Below are 23052 nucleotides of genomic sequence, written 5' to 3'. Positions count from 1 at the left end.
TGCAGGTCTGAGTGCATATCTGGCAGAAACCGCTGGATCTGGATTTCCATGGCATCTCCCATCCTCCCGATGGAGACTTCCATGCGCTCACATGCTGGAATCATGGCTTCTCCACCTCGTGTGCCATGTTGTTGAGGGCCTCTGACATCTCTGACTTATGTTCCTGTGGCTCTCTCTGAATATGCAGCAGATTTTTTCTGCTTGCTTCCAGAGGCTCAACATCAGACAAAAACTTAGCAGGTGTTCTTCTCTAGCTGTCCTCTTGATTGCCATAGACCTTGGCTCTCATTGCCTCCTCTTGCTGGGGACACGTGTGTGTGAGGTGACCACTGGAATGTGCCCTCAAGCCTAAACCCACTGAGGTATAGGTTTCTGGATTGATGGACGGTGCAGTTGAATGTTGTGATGTGTCTACAGGTGTGAAGTCATCATCCTGTTCCTCTGAGGTAGCCTGGAGATTTGGGTTGTCTTCTGAGGGGATGTTGCTTTCCCCCTCTTCCTGTTGGCATCTAGAATGGAGATAAGAGAGAATGGGTGACTGCCTGGGCTGGCTCAAGTATTGCAGCTATCAATTACCTTGATTTTTAAAAAGTTCTTGGAATAATGCATGTTTCCTCACTGGTACAAGGGAGAGGTCAACCCCACTCTTGGCACTGGCACAGTACCTATTGTCATGATATTTAGATCAGCATATCATGGTGCAATCACACACACACTGATGGACATGCAGTAGGACCAACCAACACACACACAACATCGCAGCCAATCACCAGTTAGAGCACACACACTATAAAAACAGGGGACACTACAGTTCCCGCTCATTCCAGCAACAGCCAGCTCAGAGCACCGAACTCAGAGCCTGCCACTCAGACATTCACCATATGCTGAGTGCCTCACCCAGATAGTGATAGGACAGGGTCCACAGATTAGCTGGTAATGCACGTACCCAAGTTAGCAGTGCGCTGTTACTGTTGAGTAGTTAATAAAATTGAGTTGCACCATCTCCAGCCGTGTTGGATCGTTTGTACATCAGAACACCCAACACGACATGATAGCAGAAGTGGACGCAAACCAGCGCCTGTGAGACCTACCTGCAACATATCAGCAATCCGCCATCCTGCACCATGGTGAACATCAACCCGCCGCCGCCGCTCCGAATCGCTGGCAATCTCGGGGTCAATTGGAAACTGTTCAAGCAGCGCTTCCAGCTCTACCTCGAGGCCACAGACAGGGAGAATGCATCGGACACCAAGAAGTTTGCCCTTCTTCTCTCCACGGCGGGGCAACACACCATCCACATCTTTAACTACCTTACATTTGCGGACGGCGAGGACAAAACCAAATACAAGACGGTGCTCCTGAAGTTCGACGAACACTTCAGCGTTGAAGTAAACGAAAGCTTCAAAAGGTACCTGTTCCAGCAGCGCCTGCAGGGTAAGGACAAACCTTTCCAGTCTTATTTAACACACCTCCGCAACCTCGCGCAGTCCTGCGGCTATGGGACCACCTCTGACTCCATGATACGCGACCGGATAGTTTTCGGGTTCATGTCGGACACCGTGCACCAGCAGCTCCTTTGGGTCAAGCAACTCACCCTGGCGAATGCCATCGAGACCTGCGTCCTGCATGAGAACGCCACCAGCCGGTACTCACACATCCAGGCGGCCAAAACGGCACGGCACAGGCCCAACGAGACGGAGCAGGTCCAGACGATCGAGTACCTCCCGGGCCGCAGCCTGGAGGAGGCCGGCCATTTTGCGCGATTTCCGAGGCCTCCCGCGCTTGTACGCGCCAAAAGAGGTGATGCTGACGCAGAGGAACGCGATGCGCAGGCGCGCACTATGTAAGACCGCACCGCGCATGCGCGGTGGCGCAACGAAAGCACTGACGTCACGATGTGCGGCAACTGTAGCTCCGCCCATTTAAAGCGGCAATGTCCTGCCAAAGCGCGACAATGCCTATGCTGTGGCAGGTTGGGCCACTATGCTGCCTGCTGTCGAGCAGCTCAGCCTGCCAACTCGTACCCGTTTAACCAGCCTCGCAGAAACGTTCGGGCAATTCAACCCACGTTCACCGAGTCCGATCCCGACATCACACAGACCAGTGACACTGAGGACAGGGAGCCCTTCCGCGTTGCTGTCATCAACAAGAACAAGCTGTGCCCGAGTCGAAAGCACCAGCCGCTGTCGGTGCACAGCATTGATCCGGACGACAAGTGGTGTGCCACCCTGATGGTCAACCGATCCCAGATCAGATTCCGCCTGGACACTGGTGCCTCTGCCAATCTCCTCGCATGGTCAGCATTCCAGACCCTGAAGGTTAAACCACCTATTCTGCCATCCAACTGTCAACTCGTTGACTATAATGGCAACGTCATCCCCGCCACGGGGTCGTGCCAGCTCGAAGTGACACACAACTCACGGAAAGCCATACTCCCAATCGAAATCGTGGGCTCCTCAAAGGACTCTCTGCTAGGCGCACAGGCGTGCAAAATCCTCCACCTCGTTCGGCGTGTACACTCTCTCCAGGAGGCACGTCCGATTTCCCAGATACAGACTTTAGGGCGCAGCTCAACTCAATCCTCACGCACAACCAGGATGTTTTCGAGGGCATGGGCACACTGCACTACACGTACAAAATCCGGCTTAAACAGGATGCCACCCCGGTAGTTCACGCACCTCGCAGGGTCCCAGCACCCCTCAAGGACCGCCTCAAGCAGCAGCTGCAGGACCTTCAGGACCAAGGAGTGCTTTCCAGGGTAATGGAGCCGATTCCATGGGTCAGCTCCATGGTGTGCGTCAAGAAGCCTTCCGGCGAGCTCCGGATCTGTATAGACCCGAAAGACTTAAATCGCAACAAAATGAGGGAACACTACTCCATACCCAAACGTGAGGAGATCACGTGCGAGATGGCTCAGGCAAAAATATTCACCAAGCTTGATGCCTCAAAGGGCTTCTGGCAGATTCAATTGGATCAGTCCAGCAGGAAGTTGTGCACTTTCAACACTCCATTTGGCAGATACTGCTACAATAGGATGCCATTTGGCATCATATCGGCCTCTGAAGTGTTCCATCGTATCATGGAACAGATGATGGAGGGCATCGAAGGGGTGCGCGTCTATGTAGACAACATCATTATTTGGTCCACCACACCGCAGGAGCACATCAGTCGCCTCCAGCGCGTCTTTCAACGGATACGGGACCAGGGCCTGCGTCTTAAGCGAGCCAAATGCTCTTTTGGACAAACCGAGCTGAAGTTCCTGGGGGACCACATCTCGCGGTTGGGGGTGCGGCCGGATGCTGACAAGGTGGCAGCCATCACGGCCATGCAGACGCCCACAGACAAGAAGGTGGTGCTACGCTTTCTCGGAATGGTCAACTTCCTGGGGAAGTTCATCCCTAACTTTGCTTCCCACACTACAGCTCTCCGGCACCTTGTCAGGAAGACAACTGAATACCAGTGGCTTCCCACCCACCAGCGTGAATGGGAGGAGCTCAAGGTCAAGCTCACCACCGCCCCGGTACTGGCGTTTTTCGATCCTGCAAGGGAGACGAAAATCTCGATTGACGCCAGCCAGTCCGGCATTGGGGCGGTCCTCCTGCAACGGAATGGCGCCTCATCATGGGCCCCAGTCGCCTATGCGTCACGGGCCATGACCCCCACAGAGCAGTGCTATGCGCAGATTGAAAAGGAGTGCCTAGGCCTGTTGACTGGCGTTGACAAGTTCCACGACTATGTGTATGCCATTCCCCAGTTCACTGTGGAGACTGACCATCGCCTGCTGGTTGGCATCATTCAAAAGGACCTCAATGATATGACCCCTCGCCTCCAGCGCATTCTGCTCAAACTCCGGAGGTACGATTTTCAACTTGTCTACACCCGGGTAAGGATCTCATCATAGCAGACACTCTGTCCAGGGCAGTCAACACGCCGTCCAACCCTGAGGGGTTCGTTTGCCAAGTCGACGCACATGTAGCCTTCGCTTCTGCCAATCTGCCGGCCACTGATGCACGCCTGGCCCACATTCGAAGTGAGACTGCGGCCGACCCCCTTCTGCAACGTGTGATGCGCCACATGACGGACGGGTGGCTCAAGGGTCAATGCCCACAGTTTTACAATGTTCGGGACGACTTGGCAGTTGTTGATGGTGTCCTCCTGAAGCTGGATCGCATCGTGATCTTACACAGCATGCACCGGCTTGTCTTAGAACAACTGCACGAAGGCCATCTCGGCGTTGAGAAGTGCCGGCGGAGGGCCCGAGAGGCTGTGTACTGGCCGGGAATAAGTGAGGACATTGCTAACACTCCTCAATTGCCCCACCTGTCAGCGGTTTCAGCCGGCACAACCCCGTGAGACCCTTCAGCCCCATGAGTTGGTCACGTCCCCCTGGTCGAAGGTGGGCGTGAACATGTTCCATGCGCTCGGCAGGGACTACATCATCATCATCGACTATTTTTCCAGCTATCCAGAGGTCATACGCCTGCACAACACCACGTCATCGGCTGTCGTCCGGGCCTGTAAGGAGACATTTGCTCGCCACGGCATTCCACTCACCATGATGTCAGACAATGGCCCCTGCTTTGCGAGTCAGGAATGGTCTTCCTTTGCCACCTCATACAACTTCACACACGTGACGTCCAGTCCTCTGCATCCTCAGTCGAATGGCAAAGCAGAAAAGGGCGTCCACATCGTTAAAAGGCTCCTCTGTAAGGCTGCTGATGCAGGATCTGGCTTCTGCCTCGCCTTGCTGGCCTACCGCTCAGCCCCACTGTCCACGGGCCTATCACCGGCCCAGCTGATTATGGGGCACACCCTCAGGACCACTGTGCCATCCATTCACGTCCCAGATCTCGACCATGCTCCGGTACTTTAGCGGATACAGCAACAGCGTGAGCAACAAAAGGCAACACATGATGCTTGGGCGACTGATCTTCCTGCCCTGGCGCCTGGAGATAATGTCCGCATACACCTTCCGGAGGGCGGCTGGTCGGCAACCGCTGAGGTTCTCTGACAGATAGCTCCCCGCTCGTTCCTAGTTCGTCTGCTTGATGGCTCTATTCGCCGCCGCAATCGGCGTGCTCTTCGTCTGGTTCCACGCTCGCTACGTGATCCTGCACCGGTGCCACGCCCTCCTGTTGTCCCTGCAATGGACTTTGTTGATCTTCCGGACACCCTGCATCCTCCTCACTCGACCGTGGCCCGGCTCGTTCCTCAGCCGGTGGATCCTGACCCACTCTTGAGGCGGTCAACCCGAATTTGTCGTCCACCTGAGAGACTTAATTTAAGAACCTTTTCATATTGAACTCACTGACTTGTTCTGACATACTGTTTCAGGCTTTTTGCCATACTGTTTAAGATTTTGTTATTGTTTGTTAATAACATTGGTTTTGTTCTTGGTGTAACATAGTTAGTTTCTGCACCTGGCACCTTCCTGTGTATATAGTATAGCCACACGTACATATTGTTGTAGATATTGCACACACATGATTAGATGCACTCACTACACTTCTTTATTTATTATCATGTAGGCACATATTCTTTGCGAAAAGGGGGGATGTCATGATATTTAGATCAGCATATCATGGTGCAATCACACACTGATGGATATGCAGTAGGACCAACCAACACACACACAACATCGCAGCCAATCACCAGTGAGAGCACACGCACTATAAAAACAGGGGACACTACGTTCCCGCTCATTCCAGCTGCAGCCAGCTCCGAGCACCGAGCTCTGAGCCTGCCACTCGGACATTCACCATGTGCTGAGTGCCTCACCCAGATAGTGATAGGACAGGGTCCACAGATTAGCGAGTAATGCACGTACCCAAGTTAGCAGTGTGCTGTTACAATTGAGTAGTTAATAAAATTGAGTTACACCATCTCCAGCCGTGTTGGATCGTTTGTACATCAGAACACCCAACACGACACCTATCCTCCCCAGCCAACTATTCAGCCTGCTGCTTGAATACAGTGAGGGCTGGGAGATCTGGCATCCCATTTCTCTTTCTCGTTCCTGTTGTGAACTGTGCTCTCCTGCTTAAATGCAGATTCATAGATTGGGAACAAATTTGATGAAAGAGCAAGTTGTAGGCTCCTAATTCTGTGGCTACTAACTGACTCCTCAAAGCCTGACTGCCATATACAAGGCGCATGCCAGGAGCGTGATGCAGTACTCTCCAGTTATCTGCATGAGTGCAGCTCCAGAAAGATTTAACAAGCTGGACAGCATTCAGTGAAAAGCCCATCCACCATCTTGGACATTCAGTTCGTCCACAACCTATGCAGAGTGACAGCAGTGTCTACCATGTACAAGATGCATTGCTGCAACTTAGAATAATAATCTTTTTTTGTGTGTCACAAGTAGGCTTACATTAACACTGCAATGAAGTTACTGTGAAAATCCCCTAGTCGCCACACTGCGGTGTCTGTTCGGGTACACTGAGGGAGAATTCAGAATGTCCAATTCACCTAACAGCACGTCTTTCGGGACTTGTGGGAGGAAGCCGGAGCACCCGGAGGAAACTCACACAGACACAGGGAGAACGTGCAGACTCCGCACAGACAGTGACCCAAGTTGGGAATCGAACCCGGGGCCCTGGCGCTGTGAAGCAACAGTGCTAACCACTGTGCTACCATCTGCTTAATAAGGCACTTTTGATATTGCCTTTCAAACCCTTGAACTCTACCAGCTAAATAGGCAAGGGGCAGCAGGCACATGGGAACAACAACACCTGTAAACTCCCCTCCACTCCGCACTCCATGGCTGTCCCCTCACTTGTGGCTGGGTAAAAATCCTGCAGTTGCCTCCCTAACAGCACAACAGTGATTCACGATGCAGCACCCAACAACCTTCTCAAGGCATTTAGGTATGGACAACAAAAATTCTGGTCTTGACAGTGAAACCCATGTCCCATAACAGAATCACAAAATGAGTGACAATGTGAGTTTGGAGTGAATAGAAGGTTCACTTAACCTTGCGGGATGGAATAGATCATTGACCCATTTCCTGTACTGCAGGTGGTCCTTTCTTGGAACCCTTGGGCACTGATCACCTTGGTGACCACCTCCCATTTGCCGTGGTCAGTGGGAGGGCCTCCTGCGTCCCACCTTCCCTTGAGAGTCTTGAGGAGAATTTCCAGAGAGACCTGGCTAAATTGTGGGTTGATGGTTGCTACCATTTATTGCACACCTTGCTGCAAGGGTTCTGGCACCATTAATCAAGGGCTGTCTGGGTGCCTTTTAAATATGATACCTGAACATGACAGTGGTGCAGCCCATTTTCTGCCCGCCCCGCCACAAGACGTGACGTGAACCATGCGCATGTATAAATAATGAGATGGGGAGTGCATGATTGTGTGTAATAACCTGCCCCATTCAACAGCAGAAGTCACTATTACTTCCTACTTTCACCACAGGATTTAGTCCCGGAGCAGGAAACTCCGACTCTCAGTCTCCCTTACGACAGATTCCAGTCTTCACCTTTGAAGATCTTACCTTGGAATTCTTTGCAAAAGTTGTTCCAAGTCGGATGGTGTCAACGTCGGCCCAATTCAGCAGATTTCACTCTAATTTCCTACGATTCTGTTCCCTGGATTCCCGAGTCTGCATTCAGACATCAGCTCACAAGCACAGCTTAAGCCTTTCGACCACACCAAGCAGAACATGACTACTTCAAAGGGATACCTTCGCATACCGGCCCGCATGGTGTCACAAACCTTTCGCTGCATTCTTGGATCTTCTGGTCTTTTTCTGAGCCCCCTTTAATTGCCAATGCTTCCCCTGAGCCATCTTCAACAGCCAGGGATTCTCCTGAGCCCTTTTCACTTAGGGCCTTCTAACTGTAGCCCATTCCTACCTGGAGCCTCATTCTATGCTCCTCTCTTTTTATCTTAACTGGGAATCTTCTTTTTGGGACCTGTCCCTGTCTCCTCTTCCTGTCCCCGACCTGAGAAACTTGTCTACAATGATACTCCGCCCCCAGTCACATGACCCAGGTTTTCATGTTGTTTTCTTTATCCCAGTCTGTGCATATGTGAAAACTCTGAAATCTGTATCTGTCAGGATTTGAAGTTTCCAACGTCCATTCTCAACTTGAAGTTAAGTCTGTCATTCTTTAATGAGATTTCCGCTGCTGATTTCTTCTGAGCATCGTTTGATTTCTGAAGCACGGTCATTATCGCTTTCAAGCAGTACTGTAAACTTGCTCTCAACTTGCTTTCTAATGAAATTCTGACTTGAAAATGCTTGCACACACTGGAGCTGAATTTATATCCCTAATTTGCTGGCTGGTGATATCTGCTGCTATTTTCATTGTTTTGTCCCTCAGCCTTCAAAGAAAAAGTCATGTCTTTAATTTTTGAACCATTTCATTTTGGTTTGAAAAAGCATTTTTAGGTATTCATCCGTGAATAGTTATCTTCATTCCACCATCTATTTAGCTGCCATGATGATGTCACGCACTTAGGGAGAACACTCCTAGATGTTTCTACTTTGTTCTTCAGCCCCTCCATCACTTTCACTTGGGCTTCTCCATCAGGATCATTTTTGGCGAAGGCGTTGTGATTTTTTTTTTTAGTAAATTGCTTCTCAAGGTTTGATTCCTTCTTGTTGGTGAATTTTCCAATATAAACGGGACACAAATCAAGGTCAGCCAAATTTGGGATGAAAGTGGATGAATCAATCCATTCATCCTGAAATTCTTCTCTTCTTTGTAGTCATTTCCAAAGCATTGGTGGTTAGTGTGTGTGTGTGTGTATGTGTGTTTAATGTAACTGGGGGGGGGGGGGGGGGGGCGGAGTATCATTGTAATGTCTTTAAAAGAGAGCAGAGGACAGCGGAAAAGCAATAAGGGGGAGAAGATGAAATATGAGTACAAACCACCAATGCATCACATTCAGTTATGTGAGGTACAGGAAGACAAAGAATTGGATAGTCTTGCTTTTTGGGTGTGGTGATCAAGATTCATGACATGCCTGTGGATGTTTCAAACAAGGTGGGCAGCACCTAAAATTGGTGCACCCAACTGATTTCCATAATTATGCCATCTCCCATATGTTGCACTATTGAATTAGTTTCGAGCTACATAATTACAAATCTGAGATAAAGGACAAATGTTAGAAACAGTAATTTGACATCAATAATGTAAAATAGTTCCAGCTAAATATCTATGCTGGTTCTCCCACTACATAGTCATAACCTCTGGATATTTATGCCATTTTTATAGGCATTCAGCACTTCTTCACCTACTTTTTAACAAAGCCTGTCTACTGCTCCTGATGAACGCTGACTATGAATAATAACATTCTCAAATTTTACTTTCAATCTGCAGGAGCTAGCTCCGACAAGCGACACAAGCTTGGTTCGGTCACTCATGAACATTATGGACTGTCTAATGGAAGAGTTTACGGATGCTGCCAAAATCAAGCAAATGAATGAACGAGATATTTGTTCTTGGCTTGAGGTAGGTATTATTTTCATGCAGTTAACTTGTGAAATTTTCATCTTCTGCAGCAGTATGAAAGATATTTATGATTTTTTAAAAATATATTTGAAGATATTTTATGTAAACGTGTGCCGCAACAGTAAAACATTCCAGTATAAACATTATAATGGAAATTTCTAGTATAAATTCTTATTCTGTAATGTCCTTATGACAGGTGTTAGGCTAACTGGCTTCTAATTTCCTGCTTTCTGTTTCCCTCCTTAAACGCTCGCCTACTACCACCGGCTTTAGTGTCTTTAAATTCTACCTACTCGCTCATTAATCCCCCTCAGCTTCTGAGCTTATTTCTTGGCTTGGCTCCCTTCCCTAATTTGGGATTTTCTTTGAGGCTCCCTGCTGTGCTCCCACTCTTTCATTGATCATCAGACCTCATTCCTAACTAATTAAAAAGATGCCCAGAGCTAAGGGACAGGGCACCAGCCAGAATCTGATATCTGACCTATTCCTTCTCGCTCTTCTAAAGGGCACCTTTCTTACAGTGCCTCTCTATGCCCATTGGATTTTCTGATCAATGCTGTAGTAGGCCCACATGAGTTAATAATATTCATAATAATTGAAGAATTCTGATCATTTCTGCTTTATAAATCGCATTGTCTTGAATGCTTTGCTCCATACATAGTGGAATAATGTACCCAGGCCATGTACTTATGTACATAGGAATATATAACAAATTAAAATTGTTTTTTCTCACACCAGGTTAAATTTAGACTACTTCAACTATCCTAGTGCTGCTCATCTACCTGAACGATTATTCAAAGATTAATTGAAAATCAAAAGGTGAACGGGAGCGAGGAATTAAAATAATCACCAAGACTAGGGAAAAGGTGCTGGGAAAACATGTCCCCATGAGCAGATGACCTGTACATGAGTGTTTTAAAATAGGTGGCTGCAGAGATGGTAGACATTGATTATAATCTCTTAAAATTCTTTAGATTCTGGGAAGGTCCTAGTGGATTCAAAAATACTTAATGTAACACCTTAATTCAAGAAAGGAGGGAGACTGAAAGCAGGAAACTACAAACCAGTTTGTCATAAGTAAATTGTTACAATCCATTATTGAGGAGTTTATAGCAGGATACTTTGAAAATCATAATGTGATTAGGCAGAGTCAGCAGAGCATTGTGAAAGGGTAATTGTGTTTAACTAATTTATTAAAGTTTTTTGAGGAAATAACAAGCCAGTTGGGTAAGAGGAACTTGCAAAGGGGGCACGGTAGCACCCGGGCCAACAAGGAATGGGTGGCATCTACGGTGGAAGCGTTGGGTGCGAGGATCAAGGCCAAGGGTCAAGATGTCCAAGGCCTGGGGTACACTTTGTGGGTGGCAGCTGAGGCGTAGAACAGGGCAGCCCTGTCACAGGCAGCCATGTACCAGGGCTACATTGACATTGCGGCAGCACTCCAGAGCATGGCCCTGTTGCAACGGGTCTTTGCTGCGGCGGCGAGAGCATTGGCTGGGTGTTGGCTGATCTGAGCCATTCTCCGATGGGAGGTGGCACAGTCCCAGAAGGACATAGCACTGTCTCTATGCTCCATGTTCACGAGCAAAAAAACCCTGAACAAGACGAGAGCGGGCCTCCAGGACTGGCAGCGCCTGTTGACAGCGGCACCCCCGGAGCTCGCTCCAGCTGTACCCTCTTCCCAAGAGTAGCCCGGGGGCCATTGGTGATCTAGGGGAGGAGGAGGTGATGGGGCCCATGCCGGTGACTTTCGGAGGGGAGGTTTTGGAACACTACAGTTCCTCTGATTCCCCCCAACTGTCACTGGCACATCCAATGGGCAGCGGGCAGAACAGGGTGGCACTTCGTCACCCATGGCACCTGATAGTTGGCCGGGCATATCCAGGCCCGGGCGCTCCAGGGGATGGCCACCAATGGGGACCGAGGTCACAGGGCGGGGTACGCAGCAGGCCAGCTTCACATCTGGTGTACTGCCTGGGGACTCACATAGACGGAGCATTAGCACATATAAGTTTAGAAAGATAGACATCAGTTAAGTTGGCAGAGGTACAGCACATAGGATAGCATTAGGGGCTAGGTGGATGCAAATGTGTCATTAGCAATCTCCCGCTGGCGTGTGGGCATGAACTCCGATTCCGCCGCCAGCAGGGGGCCAGAGCATAGCCACGAACGTCGATTTCAGCTGGACGCCCTTTCGCGATCTGCATTGCCAGTGTCGCGGGGCAGAGACTCCAAGCCCCTGTCTACTGTTTGTTTTCCTTTCTGGGTAATAGGGAGAGCTAGGCATGTGATTGAACTTAACTCAAAGAATGAGGAACACCATACCCAATGGGACAGACTTTGCTGAAAAAATAATAATTCCTGACCAATTCACATCATTATTAACCTACAAATCTATTATTATTAAATCAACCACCAACTTGTGGCGAGCAACAGATACTACGTAAGTTGTGGACCATCGCAAGTTGCTGACTGATTTGTGATTTTTGACCATTAGCTTTGGTAAAATGGCATCTGTAATTTTCATGAAGTTGCTGCATTTGCATATTAATTGTCCATTAAACTTGCCACAGGGAGTTAAGACATTACAGAGTAAGTAGCTTAGAAGGTGTAATAACTGAAGGGGAAAGAGAGAACCAAAAGAAGAGAACAACATTACCCTCAGGCAGAACAAAAAAGGCGACAAGTGTAAGAAGGGAGGTGGTCAATGCAGGACTGAGGGTGTGTTAAATGCGCGCAGTACATGGAACAAGGTAAATGAGCTTGTTGCGCACATTGAAAGTGACCGGTACAATGTTGTGGGCATCACTGAGACGTGAGTGCAAAGGGATTAGGACTGGGATCTAAATATGCAAGGATTTGTGTCCTATTGAAAGGACAGGCAGATGGGCAAAGGGGGCGGGGTTGCATTGTTAGTAAGGAATGAAGTTAAATCGATAGCAAGGAGTGATATAGGATCAGATGGCATAGAATCTCTGAGGGTAGAGTTGAGGAATCACAAAGGTAAAAAAGACCTTGATGGGAGTTATGTACGGGCCCCTTAGCAGTCGTCAGGATGACGGGCCGAAAATAAATCAGGAGATAGAAAAGAAAAAGACAACATCACAATAATCATGGGGGACTTTATTATGCAGGTGGACTGGGAAAATCAAGTTGGTAGTGGATCCCAAGAAAAGGAATTTGTGGAATGTCTAAGAGATGTTTATTTGGATCAGCTTGCGACAGAGCCTGCTAGGGAACAGGCAATTCTAGATTTGGTGATGTGTAATGAGGCAGAGTTGATTAGGGTACTTAAGGTGAAGGAACCCTTAGGGAGCAGTGACCACAATATGATAGAATTTACCCTGCAGTTTGAGAGGAAGAAGCTGGAATCAGATATAACGGTATTACAATTAAATAAGCGTAACTCCAAAGACATGAGGGAGGAGCTGGCCAGAGTTGATTGGAAAAGGAGCCTGGCAGGGAAGACAGTGGAACAGCAATGGCAGGAGTTTTGGGGGGTTATTCAGGACGCACAACAGAAATTCTCCCAAGGAGGAGGAAACATGCTAAGGGGAGGACAAGACATCCATGGCTGATGAGGAAAGTCAAGGACAGCATAAAAGCAAAAGAAAAAGCATACAAAGTGGCGAGAATTAGTGGGAAGCTAGAGGATTGGGATGTCTTTAAAAGCGAGCAGAAGACAGCAGAAAAGCAATAAGGGGGAGAAGATGAAATATGAGTACAAACTAGCTAGTAATATAAAGGAAGATAGGAAGTGTTTTATTTCAATATATAAAAGGAAAGAGAGAGGGAAAAATAGACATTAGACCACAGTACAATGTGGCTGGAGAAGTAATAATAAGAAACAAAGAAATGGCAGATGAACTGAATAGTTACTTTGCATCACTCTTCATGGTGGAAGACACCAGTGGGATTCCAGAGCTCCAGGAGAATCAGGGGCCAGAGGTGAGTGCAGTGGCCATCACTAAGGAGAAGGTTCTGGGGAAACTAAAAGGTCTGAAGGTGGATAAATCACCTGGACCGGATGTACTATACCCCAGGGTTCTAAAAGAAATAGTTGAGGAGATTGTGGAGGCAATGGTGGTGATCTTCCAGGAATCACTGGTGGCAGGAAGGGTTCCAGAGGACTAGAAAGTGGCTAATGTAACACCCCTGTTTAAGAAGGGAGGGAGGCAGAAGACTGGGAAATTATAGGCCGGTTAGCCTGACTTCGGTCATTGGTAAGATTTTAGAGTCCATCATTAAAGATGAAATCGCGGAGTACTTGGAACTGCATGGTAAAATAGGACTGATTCAGCACGGCTTTGCCAAGGGGAGGTCATGTCTGTTAGAGTTCTTTGAGGAAGTAACAAGGAAGTTAGACAAAGGAGAACCAGTGGATGTGATTTATTTAGATTTCCAGTAGGCCTTTGACAAGGTGCAGCATGGGAGACTGTTAAATAAGTTAAGAGCTCATGGTGTTCAGGGTAAGATCCTGGCATGGATAGAAGATTGGCTGACTGGCAGAAGGCAGAGAGTGGGGATATAAGGGTCTTTTACAGGATGGCAGCCGGTGACTAGTGGTGTACCTCAGGGGTCTGTGCTGGGGCCACAACTTTTCACAATATACATTAATAATCTGGAAGAAGGAACTGAAGGCACTGTTGCCAAGTTTGCAGATGATACAAATATCTGTAGAGGCACAGGTAGTATTGAGGAAGCAGGCGGGCTGCAGAAGGACTTGGACAGGCTAGGAGAGTGGGCAAAGAAGTGGCAGATGGAATACAATGTGGAAAAGTGTGAAGTTATGCACTTTGGAAGGAGAAATGGAGGCATAGACTATTTTTGAAATGGTGAGGTGCTTAGGAAATCAGGAGCACAAAGGGACTTGGGAGTCCTTGTTCACGATTCTCTTAAGGTTAATGTGCAGGTTCAGTCAGCAGTTAGGAAGACAAATGCAAATTTTGCATTCATGTCGAGAGGGCTAAGGCTCTGGTCAGATCCCATTTGGAGTATTGTGAGCTGCTTTGGGCCCCATATCTAAGGAATATGTGCTGGCCTTGGAAAAGGCCCAGAGGAGGTTCACAAGAATGATCCCTGGAATGAAGAGCTTGTCGTTTGAGGAACGGTTGAGGACTCTGGGCCTGTACTTGTTGGAGTTCAGAAGAATGAGAGGGGATCTTACTGAAACTTACAGAATACTGCAAGGCCTGGGTAGAGTTGACGTAGAGAGGATTTTTCCACTTGTAGGAAAAACTAGAAGCAGAGGACACAATCTGTGGAACACTTTGCCGCAGAAGGCTGTGGAGGCCAAATCACTGAGTGTCTTTAAGACAGAGATAGATAGGTTCTTGATTAATAAGGGGATCAGGGATTATGGGGAGAAGGCAGGAGAACGGGGATGAGAAAAATATCAGCCATAATTGAATGGCGGAGCACACTCAAGTGGCCTAATTCTGCTCCTATGTCTTATGGTCTTAAGTACCCTATTAATTAGTTAATGATTATTAATGACTGCCATTTAACCTATCTTACCCAGAAATGACAAATGTGGGGACTCATTAGGGCTTTTCACAGTAACTTCATTTGAAGCCTACTTGTGACAATAAGCGATTTTCATTTCATTTCATTCTTTAAAGTTGTGAATTCATGAGTTTAAGCTATTTAAACTTTTTTTCATTTTCTACTCTAATGTTTCTTTGCCTCTCATTGTTTCTTGTCCTCTACCTGATTTGACCACCTCATATACAACCTCCTCTGATTCGTTCCTCTGTTTATTTATCACACTGTTACACTGCATTTTTTAAAAACAAGTTATGCACTAACTAATGGGGCATGCTGAAAGATGCTCCATTCCAGCCAAATCTGACCAAACATTTCCATCTTTAATTGCAAGATAATAGTATGTCTCTGTTTGAGTGTGATGCAAAATCAAGTCTTTTAAGTGTTCTTTATTAAATGGATTTTTAGGTGATTGTTTTTGCTCACAAATGGTTTTTTCTGCACAGGGAATTTATTTATTTTCCTTAATCTGGTCTATTGGCGCTACTAGCATTGAAGAAGATCGACTGAAGTTTGATAAGCTTGCGCGAGAGATAACCGATGGACCTCTTACTGAGGAGACAAGAACACTGTTCAATTTATTTCTCCAAGTTGATCCTCCAGCGAAACTCCCCACTGTTCCAATTCCAGATGAGGGTCTTATTTACGATTATTTGTTCATTAAAGACGTATGTATTAAATTGCTAATTGAAAATAGATTAAGCACTTTGACTAAAATCAATTCTATGCCTATGTAGGAGATATGTGACCTTCTCATTTTTTCCCAGTCTTTCTTGTCCGTTTATTTACTGTGCCACAATAGCTCTATCGTCAAGCAAGTGGACAGCCCAACCAGCCTGTGGGTATCTGTATACACATCTTTTAACTATTTTGTCAGAGAGATGTGATGTTTGATAAAATCTACCAGCTGTTGGGATGTATGGCCTACATACCCACCATCACACTGGCACTGAAATTCATATACCACATTACTCATTTGTTTGGTAGGCAAAGCGTCTTTTTGGCTTGACCACAGCATCCTGTTGGTGAAGAATGCCACTTGTGTTGCTACTGCACATTAACAGTGTGAAACAGTTAGCTTCACCTGCTGCTCAAACCTTATCCTTCCATTGTAATCTGAGGTATACTAGGCACTTTTCCAGACTGAAAGTACCAGCCTTCGGCTCATTCATGAGTTTGAGCAATATACAGCAAGCAGTATACAGAAGGGTTGTTGCGTTATGGGGATAGGGTGGAAGTGAGGGCTTAAGTGGGTCGGTGCAGACTCGATGGGCCGAATGGCCTCCTTCTGCACTGGATGTTCTATGACTCTATAACTCCTATGATATGATCGGGGTATCCTGCAGGATAGCTTCGATATTTTGGCACCAAGCATGCACAATAAGCAAATGGCTCAGGCCCTATTTCTGAGGTTTCCAATAAGTCCAGTGTTACAACATGTGGAACGAGACAATCCTAAGATGCATAATGATCAGTAAAGATCGGCTTGTGGTAGACATAATAGTTGCTCACAATGAACCAATAAAAGTAAGTACATAGAACAGTACAGCACAGTACAGGCCCTTCGGCCCATGATGTTGTGCCGACCATTTATCCTAATCTAAGATCAACGTAACCTACACCCCTTCAATTTACTTCTGTCCATGTGCCTGTCCAAGAGTCGGTTAAAAGTCCCTAATGACTCTGACTCCACCACTTCCGCTGGCAGTGCATTCCACGCACTCACCACTCTCTGTGTAAAGAACCGACCTCTGACATCTCTCCTATACCTTCCTCCAATCACCTTAAAATTATGTCCCTCGTGACAGCCATTTCCGCCCTGGGGAAAAGTCTCTGGCTATCCACTCTATCCATGTCTCTCATCACCTTGTACTCCTCTATGAAGTCACCTCTCTTCCTTCTTCGCTCGTGAGAAAAGCCCTACCTCCCTCAACCTTTTTTCATAAGACATGCCCTCCAGTCCAGGCAGCATCCTGGTAAATCTCCTCTGTACCCTCTCCGAAGCATCCACATCCTTCCTATAAGGAGGCGACCAGAACTGGACACACTATTCCAAGTGTGGTCTAACTAGGGTTTTATAAAGCTACAGCAAAACCTCACGGCTCTTAAACTCAATTCCCCTGTTAATGAAAGCCAACACACCATACGTCTTGTTAACAACCCTATCAACCTGGGTGGCAACTTTTAGGAATCTATGTACGTGGACCCCAAGTTCCCTCTGTTCCTCCACACTTCCAAGAATTCTACCTTTAACCCTGTATTCAGCATTCAAATTTGACCTTCCAAAATGAATCACTTCACATTTATTTAGGTTGAACGCCATCTGCCACTTCTCAGCCCAGCTCTGCATCCTGTCAATGTCCTGTTGTAACCTGCAACAGCCCCCAACACTATTTCCAACACCCCCAACCTTCGTGTCATCGGCAAATTTACTAACCCGCCCTTCCACTTCCTCATCCAAGTCATTTATAAAAACCACAAAGAGCAGAGGTCCCAGAACAAATCCCTGCGGGACACCACATGTCACTGACCTCCAAGCGGAATATTTTCCATCCACTACCACTCGCTGGATCTTTTGTCCAGCCAATTCTGTATCCAGACAGCCAAATTTCCCTGTATCCCACGCCCCTAACTTTCTGAATGAGCCTACCATGGGGAACCTTATCAAACGCCTTACTGAAATCCATATACACCACATCCACTGCCGGACCTTCATCGATGTGTCTTGTCACATCCTCAAAGAATTCAGTGAGGCTTGAAAGGCATGACTTGCCCCTCACAAAGCCATGCTGACTATCTTTAATCAAACTATGTTTTTCTAAATAATCATAAATCCTATATCTCAGAATCCTTTCCAATATTTTGCTCACCACAGACGTAAGACTAATGGGTCTGTAATTCCCAGGGATTTCCCTATTCCCTTTCTTGAACAGGGGAACAACTCCCTCCAATCATACTACTCCACTGGAGAGTGAGGATGCAAAGATCATTGCCAACAGCGCAGCAATCTCCTCCCTTGCTTCCCGTAGTAACCTTGGGTATATCCCGTCAGGCCCAGGGGACATATCTATCCTGATGCTTTTCAAACTTTTCAACACATCCTCCTTCTTAATATCAACCTGTTTGAGTCTATTAACCTGGTCCACACTGTTCTCATGAGCAACAAGGTCCCTCTCTCGAGTGAATACTGAAGCAAAATATTCATTTAGGGCCTCCCCCATCTCCTCAGACTCCAGTCACAAGCTCCCTCCACTATCCCTGATCGGCTCTCACCCTGATTATCCTCTTATTTCTCATATACGTGTAGAACGCCTTGGGGTTTTCCCTAATCCTTCCCGCCAGGGCTTTTTCATGCCCCCTTCTAGCACTCCTCAGCCAATTTTTAAGTTCCTTCCTGGCTACCTTGTAACCCTCTAGAGCCGTGCCAGATCCTTGCTTCCTCAACCTTACGTACCTTCCTTCTTCCTCTTGACTAGAAGCTCCACTTCTTTTGTCATCCAAGGCTCCTTCACCTTACCATTCCTTCCTCGTCTCAGTGGGACAAAACTATCCAGCACTCGCAGCAAGTGTTCCTTAAACAACCCCCACTTTACTGTTGTGCCTTTCCCCAAGAACAATTGTTCCTACTTTATGCTCCTCAGCTCCTGTCTAATAGCAGTATAATTTCCTCTCCCCCAATTAAATACCTTCCTATGCTGCCTGTTCCTATCCTTCTCCATGACTACGGTAAAGGTCAAGGAGTTGTGGTCACTGTTACCGAATGCTCCCCCACCGAGACATCTGACACCTGACCTGGTTCATTGACGATCACCAAGTCCAATATGGCCTTCCCCCTAGTCGGCCTATCTGCATATTGAGTCGAGAATCCTTCCTGTACACACCTGACAAAGTCTGCTCCATCCAAACCATTTGCACTAAGGAGGTTCCAGTCAATATTAGGGAAGTTGAAGTTACCAATGACAACAACTCTGTTACCTCTGCACTTTTCCAAGACTTGCCGCCCAATCTGTTCCTCTATCTCTCTGCTGCTATTGGAGAACTGTAGAAAACTCCCAACAAAGTGACTGCTCCTTTCTTGTTTCTGACTTCCACCCATACTGGTAGACAAACCCACCTCAACTACCTCCTTTTCTGCAACTGTGATGCACTCCCTAATTAACAGTGCCACTCCCCCTCCTCTTTTACCTCCCTCCCTGTTCTGCTGAAAACATCTAAACCCCGGATCATCTAACAACCATTCCTGCCTCTGTGAAATCCATGTCTTTGTAATGGCCACAACATCATAGTTCCAAGTACTGATCCATGCTCTAAGTTCATCTCCCTTATTCCTGACACTGCTTGGATTAAAACACACTTTAACCCATTCCACTGAGTGCAACTTTTCCCTATCAACTGTCTATCTTGCCTCACAGACTTGCTGCATACTATTTCTGCCTGTTCAACAGCTACCCTAACCTCTGAACCATAGCTCTGGTTCCCATCCCCTTGCCAAACTAGTTTAAACCCTCCCAAAGAGCTCTAGCAAACCTCCCACCCAGGATATTGGTGCCCCTCCAGTTTCGGTGCAATCGGTCCTTCATGTACAGGTCCCACCTTCCCCAGAAGATATCCCAATGATCCACACATCTGAAGCCTTCCCTCCTGCACCAGCCCTGTAGCCATGTGTTCAGTTGCAATCGCTCTCTGTTCCTTGCCTCACTTGCACGTGGCACCGGTAGCAATCCTGTGATCACTACTCTGCTTGTCCTGCTCTTTAGCTTCCAACCTAAGTCCCTAAAATCACTTTTTAGATATTCATCCCTTTTGTTAGCTATGTCGTTGGTGCCTATATGCACCACGACTTCTGGTCGCTCCCCCTCCCCCTGAAGAATCCTGTAGACTTGGTCCGAGATATCCCTGGCCCTGGCACCCGGGAGGCAACATACCTTCCGGGAGTCTCGTTCGCGACCACAGACTCTCCTATCCGATCCCCTAATCATTGAGTGTCTTACCACGACTGCTTTTCTATTCTGCCCCCTTTCTTTCTGAGTCACAGAACCAGGCTCAGTGCCAGAGACCCGGCCGCTAGGGCCTTCCCCCGGTAGATCAACCCCCCAACAGCATCCAAAATGGTATACTTGTCTTGAAGGGGAACGGCCACGGGGGATCCCTGTACTGTCTGCCCGTTCCTTTTCCTTCCCCTGACTGTAACCCAGCTACTCTTGTCCTGCACCTTGGGTGTGGCTACCTCCATGTAACTCTTCTCCATCACCCCCTCTGCCTCCCGGATGATCCGAAGTTCATCCAGCTCCAGTTCTCTAACGCGGTCTCTGAGGAGCTGGAGTTGGTTGCGCTTCCCGCAGGTGTAGTCAGTGGGGACACCAGTGGTATGCCTCACCACCCACATCCTACAGGAGGAGCATGCAATGCCCTAGCCTCCATCCCCTCTGATCTGAATTCCCAAAGAGATTTAAAGGGGAAAAAAAAGAAAAGATTAAACACCCGTTAGGCCCTTAAAAAATATATATATTTCTGCTGCTGCCATTCTCCCAAGTGAACCCTCTAAAATTGGTGATTCTGCTAAATGATACAAAGATAGCTTGCTGCCCCCAAAAAACAAAACAAACACCAAAATTTTTAAAAATTAAAAATTAAACCCCAAAACAAACAACTCTTACTTTACAGAATGTAGCTGCCCTGTGAACCAACTGGATCTCCGCCCTCCGACTCTACTCCCAGTCAGCTGCACTCTCTGTAAACTCCCAGCTCCCTTCACACTCTTTGAGGAAATGTAGGAAATGAAATGAAAGGAGCACCTTGCTCCCCCCTCACCTAACTCCCTCAGTCACCAAACTCTCACTTTAACACTCTAATGCAACCCAGTCAGCACTCCAGTGCAAACAAAGTCAGCACTGTAAGCTGGCTCACCCTCATACTATGTGACTCTAGCCTCTGAAAACCGGCTTAATCCAATTAACTAATTAACAAGCTGTACCTGCACGTAGCTCCAAGTAGAAACTCTGTTTAAAGCTGATTGAAAACTCACCTTCTTCTAACCCAAACACCCATTTCGCACTGTGCGGGGGGGTTTCCTGTACGGCCTGCTGTTGCACACCTTCCACCTCCTTGTCCTCGCCCGCTGCCCAAACACGCCTTGTTGCCGTCCGGCGGCGGAGGTCCCCACTGGAGGTCCTTCTACACAGGTGTTCTCCCCATAAAACTAGGGGACCTGGGGTGGGGGGTGCTGCGCATGGCGGTGCCGTGCAACCATCGTTTGAACCACTTCACAGCTTTGCCAGAGGCCTGCCACTTTTGCAGCCTGGTGGAAACCGTGGAGCCTGTGTATGTCCTCTGTCCTAGGCTTCACTCCCTTTTTGATTTCTTGACAGCGTTGTTGTTGAGGTTCTCTTTGCACTTCAGCCACACGCTCCTGATCTACGGACATCCGGTGCAGAGGGGGGCAGGGAGGGCAGAGGACCTCCTCGTGAACCTGCTCCTGGGCCTGGCCAAACTTGCCATTTATAGGTCCAGGCAGCGGGCGACCGAGGAGGTCGTCCAACCTGACTGCCCATCTTCCGCGGCCTCATTCGCGGCCAGGTGTCCCTGGAGCGGGAGCATGCGGTGTCCACGGGCACACTCGAGGCCTTCCATGCTCGGTGGGCACCACAGGGGTTGGATTGCCTTATCGACCCTGATTTTCACACTTTAATTTGACGTGTTTTTGATAAGTTTTTGTTTCCTTTCTCGTTCTTTTTGGGCTGTGCTCCACTCATTGTTTTGGGGTACTCCCCTCTTTTGTTTTATCCATCAGTTACTTTATGTTCTTTTGCTTGGTTGTCACACCCAGCATCACACCAGTGTCAGTGGCGGATGCTGGCCTAACTCCTGTACGTGTAGATAAACGTACAGGTCATAAATTCACAAAAAAACACAAAAAAACAAAAAATAAAAAAGACAAAACACACAAACATAAATATTTTTCATTTGTTAAATTAGAGTAGTGAGACCAGATAAAAGGTCTAACCCAAACAGCAACTTTTAAGTTAATTTACCAAAATAAAAGAATGACTAGATTTGGGATAAAAATAAACCCTTAATAACCCTCAGTCACCAAACTCTCACTTTAACACTCTAATGCAACCCAGTCAGCACTCCAGTGCTGACTGTAAAGTAAAGTTGCCATAGTCCCAGATGACCATAGGCTTTGAGGGGGAGAGCTGACTGGTGGTGATTTAATCTGAGGATCACCACACCTCAGGCGAGGGGCAAGGTTGAGAAGGCGAGCCTTCATGAATAACCTCACCCAGTACGGGAATTGCACCCGTGCAGTTGGCCTCGCTCTGCATCACAAACCAACTGTCCAGCCAAATGAGCGAAATCGGCCTCCGCAACCAATATGCATTCTTGATAGATAGAGCCCCTTGCAGAGGTAAGCAATTAAATTTAGAAAATGACTGGGGCAAACATCACTTTCAATGCATGATCAATATGCTGGGAAGTATAGTTAATAATGGTGCACTACTCAAAAACCCTGAATCATCTGTGAGGGCCTTGAATAGAGGGGACAGTGGCTGATTTGTTTGTGGTTTTCCTTTTATTAACAGGCAATAAATAGAAATTGATGATTGAAGCAGAGATCATATCAATATTTAAGAAAAATATGTAGTTGAAAAAAAGGGATTCAAGGGATCTGGGAACAGGTTATGTTTTTGGAATTAGGACTATTGTGGAACATAAACACCAGCATGGACTGTTTAGACTGTTTAGACATAATGTAACGATCCCCATGTTTAAACCTTGCTTTCCTTGCGTAATTCCTTTATGTTTTGTTACACTGGCGCCTACAACACTGTAGCATTTACTTTTAAACAGGTGCACCCCAGTATGATGTCCTATTTAGGCCTCTGGGGCTGGAATTTACTGCACACTAGCCCAGGGCGTTGTAACATAAATGACCAGCCATTATTAAAACTATTTTATTTTGGAACTTGAAGGCGGAAGGTTTTGTGAAGGTTCTATTTATTAAAAGATCGATCCTATATTAATTAATTAAACTTTCTGAAAAT

At 47.2% G+C, this 23052-nt stretch overlaps 1 protein-coding gene across 1 annotated transcript in view; it reads left to right on the top strand.

Moving 5' to 3' along the window:
* Positions 1–23052, top strand: part of dnah7 (dynein, axonemal, heavy chain 7) — a 570689-nt gene that overhangs the window by 304828 nt on the left and 242809 nt on the right. Inside the window, exons 33-34 of the mRNA XM_072478629.1 lie at positions 9332–9463; positions 15454–15675. Of these exons, the coding sequence (XP_072334730.1) occupies positions 9332–9463; positions 15454–15675 (354 nt within the window). The remainder of the gene's footprint in view (positions 1–9331; positions 9464–15453; positions 15676–23052) is intronic.

This window comes from Scyliorhinus torazame, chromosome 2 (genome assembly GCF_047496885.1).
Source record: "Scyliorhinus torazame isolate Kashiwa2021f chromosome 2, sScyTor2.1, whole genome shotgun sequence".
Classification (NCBI taxonomy): Eukaryota; Metazoa; Chordata; class Chondrichthyes; order Carcharhiniformes; family Scyliorhinidae; genus Scyliorhinus; species Scyliorhinus torazame.
This window is presented reverse-complemented; position numbering and strand designations above follow the sequence as displayed.